Source organism: Musca domestica, unplaced genomic scaffold (genome assembly GCF_030504385.1).
Source record: "Musca domestica strain aabys unplaced genomic scaffold, Musca_domestica.polishedcontigs.V.1.1 3, whole genome shotgun sequence".
NCBI lineage: Eukaryota > Metazoa > Arthropoda > Insecta > Diptera > Muscidae > Musca > Musca domestica.
The window spans coordinates 9,217,389-9,234,751 of NW_026712299.1; the positions used below are offsets into that span (position 1 = coordinate 9,217,389).

General features: G+C 36.1%; 2 protein-coding genes across 3 annotated transcripts in view; both read right to left on the reverse strand.

Annotated features, from left to right (window-relative positions):
- Window positions 1-404: 404 nt before the first annotated feature.
- On the reverse strand, window positions 405-10,184 carry LOC101889670 (putative uncharacterized protein DDB_G0286901). Of its 2 annotated transcripts, XM_059124522.1 has the most exons (5): window positions 9,957-10,184; window positions 9,787-9,892; window positions 2,279-4,731; window positions 592-690; window positions 405-550 (listed from the first exon to the last, which is right to left on the reverse strand). In XM_059124522.1, the coding sequence occupies exons 1-4, from the start codon at window positions 10,179-10,181 to the stop codon at window positions 601-603; spliced, it is 2,874 nt and encodes a 957-aa protein (XP_058980505.1). In that variant the 5' UTR covers window positions 10,182-10,184; the 3' UTR covers window positions 405-550; window positions 592-600. The 2 variants fall into 2 exon arrangements, with proteins under 2 accessions (XP_058980505.1, XP_011295446.2); XM_011297144.3 differs by lacking the exons at window positions 405-550; window positions 592-690; window positions 2,279-4,731 and adding exons at window positions 5,766-6,173; window positions 6,895-9,272 and having other exon boundaries at window positions 9,957-10,179.
- A 2,032-nt stretch (window positions 10,185-12,216) lies between these two features.
- LOC101889512 (homeobox protein 2) overlaps window positions 12,217-17,363 on the reverse strand; it is a 34,109-nt gene continuing 28,962 nt past the window's right edge. Inside the window, exons 3-4 of the mRNA XM_011297090.3 lie at window positions 12,565-17,003; window positions 12,217-12,396 (exon numbers count right to left, since the gene is read on the reverse strand). Of these exons, the coding sequence (XP_011295392.1) occupies window positions 12,334-12,396; window positions 12,565-17,003 (4,502 nt within the window). The 3' untranslated portion in view covers window positions 12,217-12,333. The remainder of the gene's footprint in view (window positions 12,397-12,564; window positions 17,004-17,363) is intronic.

Here is a 17,363-nt window from a genome sequence, read left to right on the forward strand (position 1 = left end):
TTACCTTTTTATTGTACCATGATGGAAACCAAGTTTTATGCTGTGAAATTTGACAAAGCAAATAACAAGAAATGCAGAGATGGGTATGCTTATTTGAAATGTCTTTACCTTCTTAATTTTACAATGTATTTATAAAAATAAATAATATATTATTTCGCCAACTATTGCATGTTGCATACCCATGCTAACCAAAGGTAACCTCATTTCAAATAAGCATTCCCAGCTCTGCGTTTTCTGTTTTTTACCTTACCTTCTTAGTTCTGCCATGTCCATACCTTAGGAAAACGAATTTTATTTAGCTAACAAGATAAGCATCAACATATAAAAATAGAGATTTTAAACCTTTCAGTCCTCGAAGACGTTTTAAATAAAAAATAAAAAAAATGGTAAAAATGAACAGAGGATTACATTAACATTGAAGATAGGGAAACATTTTACAACCACGTTGTATTAGATTTCAAGGAATGTCATAAAAAGCGATTCCATTTATCTTCTTTGTTTAATTTTTGTCATATTTTAATATAATTAAAACACATTGAATTTCATTCCATAACATTATTATTTGTATCAGCTAGCGTATTCGCAGGAAACTCCTTAAATTCACGTGGTAGTAGTTTTTGTTTTCGCTAGTTTCATTTGTAAGCCTTTATAAAACTTGAGAAAACTTGGGTATTCACTAACGCATATGACCTGAAAAGAACAAAACGATATATATTAATTATTTAAATGTTATAAAAATATACAATTTTTAAGAATTTTCTATTTATTTATTTATTACTATACAGAGTGAGATGAAAATACCACAACCAACATCAGACTGCTGTCATTCCTAAGCCACTAGTCCGACAGCTGCTAAAATTATTCCAGTGACAGCTCATTTTATTGTTTTCATTTTATGAGCATTTTCAAGAGAAAAAGTTATTCGTGATGGAATCTAAGCGTGATATTGTGATTTCTGGAAAACCACAAGTGGCTATCGTTAGAGCACTCTAGCATTTAAATGTGAATAAATCTTTTGTGTTTCGTACCATCGCTCGTTACCGTGTTACTGGTAGCGTAGCCCGATACATGTCAAGGAAGTGGACGGAAGAAAACAGCAACATCAGCAGATATGGTTCGAAAAGTAAAGAAGAGACTTGATCGAAGCTGCGTCGCATTGGCCGAAAAATGGCTCGTGAGTTGAACATATCGCAAAATTCCATTCGGCGAGTATTGAACAATAAGCTCAGGGTAAAAACATTTAAATTGAAAAAAGTGCAAGAACTTACACCGCAACAGAAAGAAAATAGAATCAAAAGAGCTAAAGAGTTAGTTCGCTTGGCCGAAAGTGGTGAACTGCCGAATTTGGTTTTCTCCTATGAGAAAACATTCGTTGTCCAGCAGTTTGTTAACAAACAAAATGATTGTGTTTACTTGCTAAAGATGTCAGCTGAAAATGTACACCTTCGGTTGGCCACCAGAACTCAAGAACTCATTTTGGCCGCAGACCGTGGACATTCCAACAGATGGTTACAAAATGAGGTTCCTCGCTTCATTTCCAGCGCAAAATTGCAACCTTAATTTCTGGTTGGCAAGCAGTACTCAAACGCCGGCCATGGTGATGGTGTGGGCCGCCATAACAGCCGATAGGCGCTCTCCGCTCGTATTTATGGACCGTGGAATCAGAAAAAATGCCGAATATTATGGAGAAAATATTCTGGAGGGTGTATTAAAGACTTGGGCACGCAAACCTTGTACATTCCAACAGGAGTCAGCACCATCGCACTGAGGACCCGCCCCCCAAGAATGGTTACAAAATGAGGTTCCTCGCTTCATTTCCCGCCCACAATGGCCACCAAAATCTCCGCATACCAATCCGTTGGACTATTGTGTCTGGAGTATTTTGGAAAGCAAGGTTAGCACTAAAAAAATCCAAAGTGTCGATCACCTCAAGCAAGAGCTTCGCCGGGAATGGGCCAAAATAACGTAGAGCAACATTCGCTCAGCGTGTGACAGTTTCATTGCCCGTTTGAAGGCCATAATTCGTACTATAGTGACCAATTCGAACAAATCTAAACTTATTCTAAAATTTGATACTATTTCCGAGATGTTTTGCTTTCGTTCAATAAAATTAAAAAGAAGGTAACAATTATGGTGTTTGACTTTGTTGCAGCTTTTTTACCTCACCCTGTATCCAGTAACCGATATCATAAATGCTGTCCTAGGAGTACACATTTCTTTGCAACTGAAGAATGTGAGACATATGCTATATAAAATACTATACATAGTTTTTACCTACCTTCAATTGTATTATTGATTCGTATAGAAAATGAATATATAAACGATCATTCAATACGACATAGGCCTGTGTCACTTCGTCCGACAATGAAATTTCCGCATTCTCAAAACGTCTAACCGTTTCTTTGCATCGATGCCAGAATTCGATGATGTCTTGATAAATGAATGCCAATTTCACTTTGTGATTCATCAAAAGTAACAGGAAATGGCAACGAGCCTGCTCCTTCTTCGTTAACGCCACATTGAAGAGTATATTATACACCGTACCGCGCATTTTAAGTATGGTGCGTAAGTCTCGATTACGGAAATTTTGCTCAGTCAACCTTCTTGTTGCTGTACTGAAGTATTTCATTGCTGCATTTATAAAATCCCCAGCTTCTTTGTGTATGTCATCATCAGTTAGGGGTTGGAATTTGAGTTTATGTTTGACATATTCATCATTTTTATCGACTTGCTCGATACTATTCTCAATGTAAACATATTTTGGCCACCAGTTTCTCCAATATGCTTTCGGATTGCGTTTTGTTGGCCCAGCTGGATATGGTTTTAGTATCAATTGACCGGTGTAAACGGTCGCTTCGCTGCCACAGTCATTGATATCATCGCCATAATTGTAAGCATCATCATTGTCATCGTAGTCGTGATGATCCGACAGGGTGTCATGGTGTTCAAATTCAAATGAATTTGGAGCCTCGTGTGAATGTCTATTGTAACTGGTATCTCTTTTTGCTGGGAATTTTGCTTTTTGATTGTTGCTCTGGAAACCATCGTCATTACTGTTTCTCCTTCTACGTTTCCTCAATAGCTCTTCTTCATCAAGGTCATTTGCGTTATTTTGCCTACCACTTGCTACTGGGTAGTTTCTTTGCATATTATGTGACTTATTGTGGCTCATTGCATTGGGATTCCCATAACGATTATCCAAATGCCTTTTCCTCACTTCATCCAGCATTTGTTTTCTTGGGGAAAACATTAGTTCATTTCTTCCAAAACGTTGGTCTTCTAGTTGCCTCGGATCAACTCGAAAATCGTCATTACGAGAATTTATCTCAAAATTATTATTGCTACGCACTGGAATGTTGGTTGCAAAGGTCTCCTCGTTAGAACGTCTATTATAGTTATCCGGGGTTTTATTCCAACTGGTATTGTTGTCCGGTGTAAAAAAGTCGTCGGGCCCATTAAACCTTCGATCATCAAAGTTCATATTATTTATGCTGAAACTTTTATGTGGCCTATTGTTTTGGTTTTCCAGATTTCTGGTAATATCCACAGCAAAGTTATTGGATGGAAATGTGTTGTTGGCATTTCTAGGCGGCCGTGATTCAAAATCATTGGGGAAGGGTCGATTGATGCCTCTTTCACAATCCCATGAATTGGTATTGGCCACATTTCCAAAGTTTTTGAATGTTTGGAAATCAATTGAATTACGCGGGCCAAAAGTATTCCAATTATTATTTCCTCCTTCAAAGTTATTGTTATCCTTTTTGAAATCTTTAGGATTGTTTGGCCCGAAATTTGTGTTGTTTTTCCATCGATTGAAATTTTCCGCATCCCTAGCAGCAGGGTCAAAGTTTGGTTCATTGTTGGAACTATAAATATCTCTGCCACCGCTATTAAGTTCCTTTTCAAAAGGCCGATTATTATTCCCCCATTTTGAGCTGTTCGGTCCAACGTTTCTGTTATTATTGCTCCAGCCATTACCTCCTTTTGAATTATTTCGTAGGTCATCCACATTACCTCTGCCTCCGTTTTTAAACTCCTTTTCAAATGGAAAATTTTTACACCATTTTGTATTGTCCAATCCAATGTTTCTGTTATTATTACTCCAGCCATCACCTCCTCGACCACTTTTTGAATTATTTCGTAGTTCATCCACATTTCCAGGGCCAAAGTTTTGTCTATTGTTGGTATTATTGATATCACTGCCCCCATCATTAAAATCCCTTTTGAATGGAACATTATTAATCTCACATTTAGAGTTGTCCAGCCCAAAGTTTGGGTTATTTTTTCTCCAGCCATCATCACCACCTCGACCAACTTTTGAATTATTCCGTAGGTCATTGTTACTATTCCAATTTTGAGGTACATTATCATTGTTCCTCCCCAAATTATTGTTGACATTGGAATTAAAGTTTCGCCAGTTGCTGTTATTTCCATAACCCTCCTCATCTCTTCTAAAATCATCATCAAAATTATTACGTTCAATCATGTTACTATTCATGCTTTTAGCTGTATCAAGCCTTTCGAAGACATTATTGTTGTTTTTTCGTGGATAATTGTCATTGCTGTTGTTGTTTTCACTGCCAAAATAATTCCAATGTTCTCCTTTACCGCTTACAAAGGTTTGCTGTTTGTAATCTGTATTATTGTCCCTGTTGTTGTTTATTCCAAATGAAGAGTTTGGATTGTCGGAACCTCCTCCTCCGGGCATTTGAACATTGTTGCGAAATGGACCTGTAGAAAAAAAAATTATAATAAATTAAAAAGTATATACGAATAAAAACAAGTAAAAAAGCTGTAAGTTCGGCCGGGCCGAACTTTGAATACCCCTCACAAGTTGGAGCGAATTTGACAATTTTCAAAAAAATAAAATCCGTTAAAAATTATCTTAATATCTAAAAAATACCGAATGTAGTCGTTATTTTAGGAACTATACGACGATGTCGATAGGCAACTTTTGTCATAAGCCATTACCATATTCAAATGCGAAACTTGAAAAAAAAAATTTGGTGAATATAGGGAGATACCATTATATGGGGGCTACATTAAAACGTGGACATGCACAGACAGTTTTCTGTCATAGGCTGTAGCATCCATGATGAACTACAAATACCAAATTTGAAACAAATCCGGTGAATAATGTCGCTAAAATTATCAAAATACCGAATATAGGGAGGTACCGTTATATGGTGGCCATACGAAGACGTGGACCTGCACAGAAATTTTTCTGTCATAGGCTGTAGTATCCGCTACGAACTTCAAATACCAAATTTGAAACAATTCCGGTGAATAATGTCGTTAAAATCATCAAAATACCGAATATCGGGAGGTACCGTTAGGTGGGGGCTACACCAATACGTGAACCTACATGGTCCATTTTCAATACCAAAAGCTCTGCAGACATAATATACATTTGAGTAAAATTTTATCAACCTACTTCATTTCGTTCGGAAACTAGAGTGATTTCCACAGAAGGATGGACGGACGGACATTGCTAAATCGATATAGAATTTTATGCTGATCCAGAATTTTATACTTTGTGGGGTCTAAAATGTATATTTCGAGGTGTTACAAACGGAATGACAAACTTAATATACCCTCCATATCAAAATAAGATTTGATATCAAATCTTCAGTGTGCATTTGTGTATCATTTTCTTTGTTTAATATTTTCCCGCTAGGACCATCTGCTTTGTGATTGGTCCCAAATTCAATTATTTTTTTTTTTTCAATCTATCTAAAGATTAGGATGTACCAAAAAGCCTACAATTGTTCGGATAAATATTCATATGAACATTTTTTTATTTCATACTTTAAAATAAATATATATTTATGTAATTCAATCGTGGGTGTTTGCTTGTATTTAAAAAATACAACACGAGTAGTGTTAGGTTCTTATTCTAAAGGTAGATGCATTTATTCTTCTTGTTTATCTGTAGTTTCAGCATTCTCTGCATTATCGTCTTCCTCCTCTTCTTCTGCATTGTCATCATCAGCAATATCTTCCTCTCCTTCGGCCTCATCATTATCATCATCATCTGTGCCTTCTTCTGCATCCTCATGGTCTTCCTTATTTTCAGATAATACTGGGTTGCTAGGATATGTTTTGCCTTCAAGTGATGTCATCAATGTTTGATGGAAATCTTCAAAACCAGGCCATTCATTGGCACACAAAGTCTAAAAATGGAATTAATTGTAATTTATATACATTTTTGATATAATAAAATGCATTTACAGAGAAGCCAAACAGTTAGCGTCTGGCAGTCGAGAATTAGTTGACAAATTAAAATATCTTACTTTTGAAGCTTTGATCGCAACACTGTGTACATTTCAAGGTCTCCTATACAGAGAGGAAGACTTCTCAAGATCTCCTATAAACAACAAAAGACCTTTCAAGGTCTCCTATAGACAACAGAAGACCTTTCAAGGTCTCCTATAGACAATAGAAAGCTTCTCATGGTCTCCTATAGACAATAGAAGCCTTCTCATGGTCTACCATAGACAATATAAGACCTCTCAAGGTCTCCTAAAGACAATAGCAGACCTCTCAAGGTTTCCTATAGACAATATTAGACCTTTCAAGGTCTTCTATATATCCTAGAAGACTTCTCAATGTCTCCTATAGGCCCTAGAAGACCTCTCAATGTCTCCTATAGACCATAGAAGACCTCGCAAGGACTACTATAGACAATAGAAGACCTCTCATGGTCTCCTATAGACAAAAGAAGACCTCTTAAGGCCTTCTACAGACAATAGAAGACCTCGCAAGGTCTCCTATAGGCAATATCTTCTAAAGTATTTTAAAATCTTTGAAATTTAAAATTATCTCCAGCCATGATACACATACTCTCTGTTCAGCTCTGTAAAAATGCCATTGCAAACGTTGTTTAAAACCTACCTTCAAATCATCAATGGCCTCCAATACCAAATAATGAAATAGTTTATCGTTCTGTAATTTAATGGCATTTCGATTGCGAGTTGCTTCGTGTTGTTGTTCACTGGTGGCATGCCATTTGTGTATTAAACTCTGCAACAAAAGTGCCCATTTGGCTTTGTTTCTGAGATTGTCCAATGCCATTTTGACGGGACGTTTTTCCTCATCGTTGAGATGTTTTTGAAAGTTGGGATCTTGTAAATGTTTGCGATACACGAATAATTTATAAACATCCCGCAAGTGGTAGTTGATCTCATTAATGTTCAGGTTTTTCTGTATTTTCGCACAACCGATACGTAATAAAAGTTTTTTACGGTTTTCAAATTTAACACTCGTCGGTTCGTAGGTGAATTCAATGAACTCCTTAACAGCTTCATCGTTCGGATCGACTTTTTGAGCAGCCTTTTCAATGTAGGCGTACTTGGGCCACCAATCGGTCCAATATTTTTCTGGTTCACATTTGGAAAGATGTTTGGGGGGTTTCTTTAGAATACCCGCCTCGGCGAGACGTTTGGCCTCGTCCTTGAGAATGTTGGCTTGACGGCGACGTCTTATGAAATTGGCATCCTTTTTCTTTTTACCCTTTCGATTCCTTTTGTCATTTGCCTGATCTGTTGGAATTGCTTGTGGGGGTGTTGTATTGTTAGAGCGATTATCTGTCCGTTTTGGGTTTTTATTTCCGGGAGAAAATTCCCGACCACCTTTCGATTTATTCCTGGAACGGTTTCGTTTTTTGTTAAGAGGTCTGGAATTTCTTTCTTGATTGGAATGATTTCGATTATCATGAGCATGTGACCAGTTCCTTGGACCCATACCGTTTCCATTGTTGTTGAAATTTGTTGGAAAATTTGCAGAATTATTTCCTGAAGGAAATCCACGAGTATTTCCAAAATTCCTATCATTATTAAATCCTCCGTCATTACCACCAAATTGGGGAAAAGTATTGAAGCCATGCTGCTGATTGTTGCCAAAACCACCAGGAGTCTCATCAAATGTTGGTGGTGGTTGTTGATTGAAATAATCACCTCTGATGTCTTGGAAATCATCCCTAGGAAATTGTGCAAAATTATCATTAAATGATGGATTCAATTTGTTTCGTGTATCAGCGAATGCAGGAATATTTTCTAAACTAGAATTGTTACCAAACTCTCTATTGTAGTTGTTAGAAAATGGTGCTTCATTTTGGCGATTTCTATAGTCGTAATTGCCCAACTCTTGATCGTTTCGGAAATTTGTGCTATTACCAAAATCACCTCTTTGAAATTCATTATAATTTCTAGGGCCATCCTGAGTATTTGACATTTTTGATTCCCTTCGGGCAAAGAGATTTGTGTTGTCCATTTCCCGGTCATTTCGAGAGCGAGAACGTTCTCTATTACGCTCATTAAATACATCGTAACGAGTAACAGTATCCATCCTCTGATTATCCATTGGCATACGAGGGAATTCATCGTTATATCTATCATTTCGTTGATAGCCATCTCCATCTATCGCATTATCTCTATTCGAAAATTGCATTTCATTGTTCATTTCACCAAAATCCCTTGAAGAATCATGGCGATTGTTCCCTGCTCTTCGAGTAAAATCTGTGGCATTGTCTTGGCTTCTTCTAGCATTGAAGTTGTCGCGGCCATTGAAATCACGGTTACCACGAGAGTTTACATTAAAATCTTCCCTTCTTCTAAAATCCTGCGACTCGTTACGGGAATGCGGATTGAATTCTTCCCGGCTTCTGAAAACCTGTGACTCATCACGGGAGTTTAGGTTAAATTCGTTCATTTTTCCGAAACTCTGTTTGTCATTACGGAAATTTGAACTAAATTCTTTCCTTCTTCCGAAATGTTGCTGCTCATTACGGAAATTTGGATTAAATTCTTCCCGATTACTTCGGGAATTTCCATTATTTTCTTCTCTTCTTCCGAAACTAGGCGACTCATCACCGAAATTCATTTTAAATGGTTCATTTCTTTTAAAATCCTGCGACTTGTTGTGGGAATTTCGATTAATTTCTTGCCTTCTTTCAAAATTCGGGTGCTTGTTACGGGTACTTGGATGAAACTCTTCCCTACTTCGGAAATTCTGCTGCTCATTACCGGAACTTCGATTAAGCTCTTCGCTTCTTCCGAAATGCTGGCGCTCATCTTGACGTCTGTGCAAATCATCGTCATAATCTTTTTGATTTCGGTAATAATTGCCATCACCGAATTCTCGGGAGTCCATATCACGCCTACGTGTTGATTGTGAGGAACTCTGATCAAAAAAGCTAGGCACATTCACATCATCCCTTTTCGTGGTTCGTGATGGTCTTGCAGTAGGGATCATTGTATCATCATAACGATTACCTAATTATTAAAATGTCTTCATTATGATTTTTTAAGATTATTTGAAATATAAGTTATATGTTTTAAAATATTGAATAAATTACAGGAACAATTAGGATAACACATTTGAATTTTCACTTTTATATATCGATACGATTTCAATTTTTCTAAGATTTATCCGGAAATCTAGAGAGCGCGTAGAGGCAGTCGACCTATCAAAAGATTGGATATAAAAGGAATTTTAAATTGGATGTCAATCGAATGTTCAGCCATACTCCAATATGATTTAATAATGGCAATCATTGACAAATTACCCAATCAAATGGAGAGGACAAATGCTGGAATGGATAAATGCTTTCCATTTGTGTATGCACACATATATATACACAAATTAATAAGAAAAACAAAAATGATTAGGGGACATTCTGACATACATATCCTTTCCCTCTAATCTCACGTGTTAACCACTATCTGCGCGAACACTCACGACAAACGTACCTGCACAAATCTTAATTAGCTGGCTTATATTATTTACCTGGCCTATTGTTAAAGCCATTCATTGGCGGGTGTGAAAATGCGTTTGATTGCTGCTGCTGCCGATTGGATGAAAAATATTGGTCGAGATTTTGTTCCAAATTGCTCTAGACAAACAAATCAATTCATTTAGGAAACACATTTTCCAATCAAAGGTATAGCATGACTTACCCTTGGAAAGAGGGGACCATCCTGATCCAAATTCCGATTAAAATGACGGCGATCTCCCATTTTCACAAGGCGAAAGAGAAAATAATTTGCAACCAATAGATTTCCCTTTTCGAGTGATGTTTTTCTCGATATCAATCTTCGGTATCGTCTTGTATGTTTGTGCGGCAAATGATAGGGTTCACCAGGTCTAGTTTGATTTGATAACATTGCATTGTTTGCATACATGTTCATACAACAATGCTTAAATGTGGGTTACAATCAAAGCGTTGTCGTTTGTTAAATAACATTTAATGGCTGTAATTGAAGCCAAACGGACATAATATTCAATTATTGGTAAGACCCATTTCGCACGCAGAAAATTTGCCGCAAATGAAAGGGGATTTCTAAAATATTGAGAGCGGAATGTATGGCGCATAAAAAAGTTATCATGATTTCTTCTCCATATGGCGTTTTCTCTTTTTCCTTTTTTGCTATCATAAATAAAAATTGCTGTAGCAAAATAATTCCGTGGGAGAATAAATAAGTATCACGCATTAGGCATAATGTATGATGTAAAACACTTTCGTAAATATTGTGAAAATGCAACCCTGATGCCCGCTTTTTGTCAAAATCCTTTAAAACAAGTAAAAAAGTATCAGTCGCTTTTGTCGACAGGTGTATTATACTCCCAGCCTTAAGTTATGATTATTCAAACTGTTCACATTTATGGGGAGCTTCCGAAGCAGTTGGTCAATATTCACCAACTCGTATCTGACGTAAGACTGATATAAATAGTACAACGTACCAGATTTGGACTATTTCGACTACTTCCTATACCTTATATGAAATGTGTGCAAATTTTTGTTAAATCTGGAAATATGCGTGAGGTAACAGATATAGCGGATCGAAGTATTAAATTTTCAAACTTCATCTAATACAGATACAATATTGGTATGTGCAAAATTTGAAGGAAACCGAACAATTATATTCAATTTAATGCGAAATCATAAGTGCCGATAATTAACATATTCATATCAGATTTCTGCTTAAAAGAAATATTTAGATATAGCAAGTTGTAAAGAATCACCGGCTTGTTTCGCAAGTTATGACAGATATAAGTATGGGAAATTGTGACCCTTTGTGGATGAAGTACCAGAAGGGGTTGACAGATATAGATCATCTTCACAACAGATCTTGTTTGTATATAGGAAATTTGAGGAGATGGATGTTCGGATTTGGATGCTTATTTCCAGTTTTATGAGCGTTTTGTTTTTCAAAATCTTGAACCCTATGTGGAGGAGGTACCAGAAGAAATGGTGTGATCTCTAACATCTTTACAACAAATCTTGTGTTGAAGGAAATATTGAGATGTACCAAGTCTAAATAGAATCGGATGTTAATTTCATGTTTTATGAGCTTCATGCATATTTAAAATTTTGACCCTTTGTGGGGAGGTACCAGAAAGAGTGGACCGATATATTCCATCTTTACACCAGACCTTGGGCTTACAAAAATATTGTGATGTGTGTAATTTGAAGAGAACAAGATGTTTATTAGGGATTTTATGATTTTTATGGATATTCAAAATGTTAACCATTTGTGGGGGAGGTACCAGAAGAAATGGTGCGATCTCTACCATCTTTATAATAGATCTTGTGTTGATGGAAATATTAAGATGTGCCAAGTCTAAATAGAATCGGATGTTAATTTCGTGTTTTATGAGCTTCATGAATATTCAAAATTTTGACCATCTTTTGACCAATTCCATCTTCACTCCAGACCTTGGGTTAAAAAAAAAAAAACAAATGTGATGTGTGCAATTTGAAGACGATCGTACTCTTACATCACATTTTATAAGAGTACTTGATGGAGTGAGCCGATATTGTCAATTTTCGCACCTGACCTAGCACTGGTGCAAATATTAGGATTTACAAAGTTGGAGCAAAATCGAATTATCCTTTCTCCTTCTGTGCAATAAAATAGTTTTTTTTTTCAAAATTTCAACCATTTGCCCATTTTCGAGCTCGATGTAAGTTTGACAATAATATTACGATGTATGAAGTTTGGATCAATTCGGATACTTCCTTTGAGAGTTATCGTGTGCACAAACCATACTCTTTGATTCCTGCCGAACTGTTACACAAACTTATCTCTCAGATCCACTCTTTTTTCACTTAAAGTCTATCAACCTTACGCTTCTATTAATGTTGCATTTCTACAAACAGGATGGATCAGAAGGATCCCTAAACTAACATTGTAGAGGAAAAAATAAAAAAAAGGATTTTTAATACTTCTGAAAGTATATATTTATATATTTTATTTATTCATGCATATTTACATGTATGGCACTGAAGAACGATAGTATATAATATACAATCTGTGTGTGAATTTTCTTAATCTATGTACTTTGTAATGAATTATAGTACTCTTCAAATCCCGGCCAGTCTTCGTTAATTAGTTTCTGAAAATACAAAAAAAAAAAAAAAAAATAAATAAATAATTTACATATAGAAGAATAACATTCGTACAGAAGATTTACCCGAGGACTTTTAAGAAATGGCTAATTTTTTTAATTTCATTTTTAGAACTACAAACGTAGACCTTTTAATATTGTCTCTCAATAGCTTACCTTCAATTCCTGTATGGACTCGCAAACGAAATAAAGGAACACCTTGTTGGCCAACAGTTTTCTGGCATGACCAACTTTGAGCTGTTCCCCGCTTTCTGCACGTTGCACAATCTGCGTCGAGAAATGCCAACGACATATCATGCTTTGATAGAAGAATGCCCGACGAGTCTTTTTCCTGGCATTTTTCAATACCATTTCCAAGCGTTGCATTTCCTTTGCACTCAAATACTGTTGAAATTTTGAATCTTCCAATTGATGTCTGTATTTGAGAACATTAAAAATATCCCGTAAGGCATAATCCGTTTCATTGATACGTATGTGTTTAAGTATTTTTGCCACACCCATGGTGAGGAGGACACGTTTACGTTTGCGAAATTCCTTGTCGTTGGGTGTTAGTAGGAAATCTAGTACAGACGCCACAGTGGGATCATTACGATCCACTGGAGCAATTGAGTGTTCCACATAACCGTAAAGGGACCACCATTGTTTCCAATATTCTTCGGGGTCAGGTTTCAAATGGCCCTTGGCCGGTTTCTTTCCATTCACCTGGATGGGTTTAAAATCACCGAATACTTGTTTATTTATGTCGATATGATCATCTCCAGCGGTTTCCTGGTCCGGGCAAGTGTCTTTGGGTTTTAATTTTGTTTTCTTGGATTTCTTTTTTTCCGTTTTGGTTGTGTTTAATTTACTTTTTATGAGTTTTTTGGCGTATTTGTTTTGGACTCCAATGACAGCTCGGGACAACTTCCTTTGGAAATTGTGTTTCAGGCTTGATTTTAATAGGGGTATGGGTTTTCTATTGCCCCTTTGCACAAGGCGTCCTCTCACTGAAGGTGCTCTATTTATGAAGCCTCTTTGATTGAATTTTCCTATTCCAGGAAGGGGTTTTTGCAAATGCTGATACTTGAATGGTGGCCTGCCATTGCGATTGTCGAATGGCTTCATCCGTGGATTGTGGTTGCTGTACCGTTGATGGTTCTGCCGCAATTGTTGTCCACCATTATTGTTATTTTGTTCGATATTATTAGCGGGATTCACATTCTCAACAGGTGGAGCTGGATTGATATCCTCATAAAAACGCTGATTACCACCAAAGCTCGGATTAATTTGAAACCTATTATCATTTGATTTTGCAATCTGTTGTGTATTAAATCCCCTTCTTACAGGATATTTGGTGATTTCCTTATTTCCGAATTTTGAAAATTGCTTTTTAATACCAAAATGACGATCCATTTTATGATCCACCAAACGAATATTTGTTCGCCGGCGCATGCCAAATTGTATGTTTTTCGAATATTTCCCATTTTCATTACCATTCAAAGGGGGAGGGGGCACAGTAACATCAAATTGAACCGCCTGGAGGAGCTTATCATCGAAAGGATTTTGATTACTCATGGTCGGGAGACTTGTATTTTCTTTTTCGAAACTTCCCATAACTTCAGGTGGCCCATTATTTGGTTTATTTCCACATATATCATTGTTCCCAGTATTTTTATTTGCTTCATAACTTGAGGACTTATTATCTTCCAATCTTATATTTTCCTTATAAAAATCCCCAGTATTTTTTAGATTTTTATCAAATCGGTTTGCTATTTCATTGGAAGACCGTATTTGGTTTGTTGTTTGTTCCCAATTGTTGTTATTATTATTTTCCATACGATTACCAGTATTTTTGTTATTATTCATATTCCCAGTATTATTGGTGAAATGTTTATTCATTTCATTTGGACTTTGTGTAGCTGGCATATTATGTCCCCTGTTATGATTATATGGAGCCGGAGCATTACAAATGTTGTTGTTGTTGGATAAATTCCCAGTATTTTTATTTATTTCCACAATCCGAGGATTGTTTTCATCATATCTGTGGGGTTGGGAAGTTATATGTGCATTATATCCATGTGGCGAGGGAAAATTATATTCATGGGAATTTTGAGAAAAATTACCAATATTTTGTCTCACCACATTTCCAGTAAAATTCCCATTATTTTGATTGCCTTTTAAATTGCGATAATTGATCCCAGTATTTTGTGTATTGTTTCCAAACGCCGGTGGGCGTTTATAAAAACCAGTATAATTCCCATTATTTTGATTTATTCTATTTTCGAAATTATTTCTATTTGAATTAGTGGCATTTTTTTCCTGGTAGTGCCTGAATTCCATATTGCCAACGAGTGTAGGAGGGGGTTGAGTGAAGTTTGGAGGAAAGTTTCTAGGATTTATACTAGTATTTTGTTGATTTTGAAAATTTCCAAATTGATTTTTAAAAGGATTTTCTTCATTTGACATTTTTGGTAGTCCATATACCGGAGGGGGTTTATCAAATCTCATGTTGGGAGGAATAAAATTCCCAATATTTGGTGAATTATTTGCCATATTCCCTTTATTAGAGGCATATTGGTGAAGTTTAGATGGTGATTGGTTCATACTACCACCTGGTTTGTCATTATAACTGATTGGTGGAATCCCAGTATTTTTACTGAAGTTCGAATTGAAATTATTTGCACTATTTCTGGCATCATTAGTGTCATTTTGATTAATTTCTGATGAAGTTTGGCTCATAGGGCCATCTGGTTTCTCATAACGATGCATATGCGCAATCCCAGTATTTTTATTCAAATTTGAATTTGGGTTTCCTTCATTTATTTGTTTTGTAGAAAACAATAACGATGGCGGTGGCCCATTGAATTTGTTTACATTCGGTGGAAAATTCCCAGTATTTTGTTTGACCACTCCAGGATCGGGATTTAGGGAACTATCAAAAGGACTTTTATTGCACATGTTTTCTTGGCTTTCGGCTTGAGTAATTCTGCATTGAGAGGTAGATTTACCAGAGGCTTTCTTGCAAAAATTCCCAGTATTTTTATTGTGTGCGTTAAAGTTAGAGGTATCACTCTTTGAATTGCTATTTTTTCCGTCATCATATTGTGCTTTATTGACATATGGTGGGGCTACCTTATTTAATATATTGGTATGCGAAAATTTCCCAGTATTTTCATTGTGTTGCTTTCCATTATTCTCTAAAGCTTGTATATCAATATTTGGATTAACTTTGTTGGTATATTTCAAATTACTTTCTATTGTGGCTTCAATTATTTTCCCAGTATTTTTCTTAAAGTCCTTATTATTTCGATTAGTTTTCTCTCCATCGTCTTGCAATTGCTGAGTACACAAATTAGATATTTTATGGATGTGATTTGAATAACCAGTATTCTTTAAATACTGGGACTGCCTTGATGTATGCGGTTGAGCGAAATTCCCAGTATTTTCATTATTCTCTTGAGGCTGAATATTCATATTTGGATTATCTTTGTTGTCATATTTTAAATTACGTTCATTAATTTTCCCAGTATTTTTTTTAGAATCATTATTTTCATAGTTATCTCGATTAGTTGAATCTTTCTCGTGGTGCAATTGCTGCATACACGAATTCGAGTTTATGGGGGCTTGTTTAGAAAAATCGGTATTTTTAAAAAATTGGTTTTCCTTGGGACCCTTATCTTGTATGGGAGGGGAATTAGCCATAAAAGCTGTTTTAAAGGTGTTACTACCACTTGTGGAAGTGGTAAATGGTCCCTTCAAAATCCCAGTATTTTTATTGCAACTCTCATTTCCGGCCGTTTTATTTTTAATTTTATTTTCTTCGTTTTGTGTGATATTGCTTTGTACTCTGCCATCATTTGTTTTCAATTTATCAAATGTTTTGCTCCATTTGCTTACAACATTCCCAGTATATTTATGGGAATCTTTTTCTGTAGTATTTTCAATGCAATGAGTTTGGGACTTGTTCTTTATAGGAACTTGACTTGATCTGTTTAATTTTTCTGTATTAGACAATAATGTCTCTGAAGAAAGGGCTTGGATTTTCCCAGTATTTTCATTCTTCGACACTGTAATATCTTTGCTGGGCTCGTTTGCTTCATGAGTTCCTGTGTGCTTATTTTGTGCGTATGCATTTTGATGATGACCATGATATGTAGATGTCACTTTTTTCATTTCCTTGCGATGTTCCAATTCTTCGATATTACCAACATAACTGGAACTATCTGCCACTTGATTTTTTGTCGAATTAGTTTCATGGGAATCAGCAGTCTTTTCGATGGTATTTTCTTTCTTTGGAGCGAAATCGCTTCCTATATCGGCGGATTCTGCTGTCATGTTCAATGAAATCGGTTGTGTTGGCCTCTTAAGTCTTGGTGGTGACGGGGGCAAATGGGCATAGGGTGATGGGATATTTGATGATTTTGCTTGAAATGCATTGGAGTTTTTTGTCCGGTTTTCCATTAAGGATTTTTTGAAATCTTTTCTCTCAATGAACTCTTTGGATTTGCGATTACTTTCATGGTGTTCCTCGTACCTATCATACCGTGGTCTCTTTGCATGGTGGTCATACTCATCGTGCGCTCTGCGTTTATACGATGTGTGATGGTGTTTGTGTTCTGTATTGGCATGAGAATAGAATACCGTTAGAATATTTATAATAGAATAATAATAGAAAAGTTGAATTATGTAATGGATCGGGTTAAAAACTTTATTATAAAATGATGATCTATACGCCCACTCTCTCCCTGCCAAAGAAATCCCAACACGATTGCCGTAGTTCTCACGTGTTCACACGACAATGTTTGACATTGTATTACATTTTCTATCATTCCGATTCTTAGATAAGAAATTACAAAATATAACTGTCAACGATTTGGGAATTTCGAATTACGTGACAAATAGAATTCAAGGTGGCGGTGTATTTACACAAAAGATAGTTGATTTCTCCTCATAGGGAAGTGAAATGATTAGAAGAC

What these genes read in the sequence shown, in the direction of transcription:
- LOC101889670 (XM_011297144.3), bottom strand. Translation starts at nt 10,163, where the DNA reads ATGTTATCAAATCAAACTAGACCTGGTGAACCCTATCATTTGCCGCAC. An exon ending in TGGCTTTAACAATAGGCCAG is followed by an intron (nt 9,273 to 9,786) that starts GTAAATAATATA and finishes TTTAATAATTAG; the next exon opens with GTAATCGTTATGATGATACA. An exon ending in AGGCCATTGATGATTTGAAG is followed by an intron (nt 6,174 to 6,894) that starts GTAGGTTTTAAA and finishes TTCCATTTTTAG; the next exon opens with ACTTTGTGTGCCAATGAATG.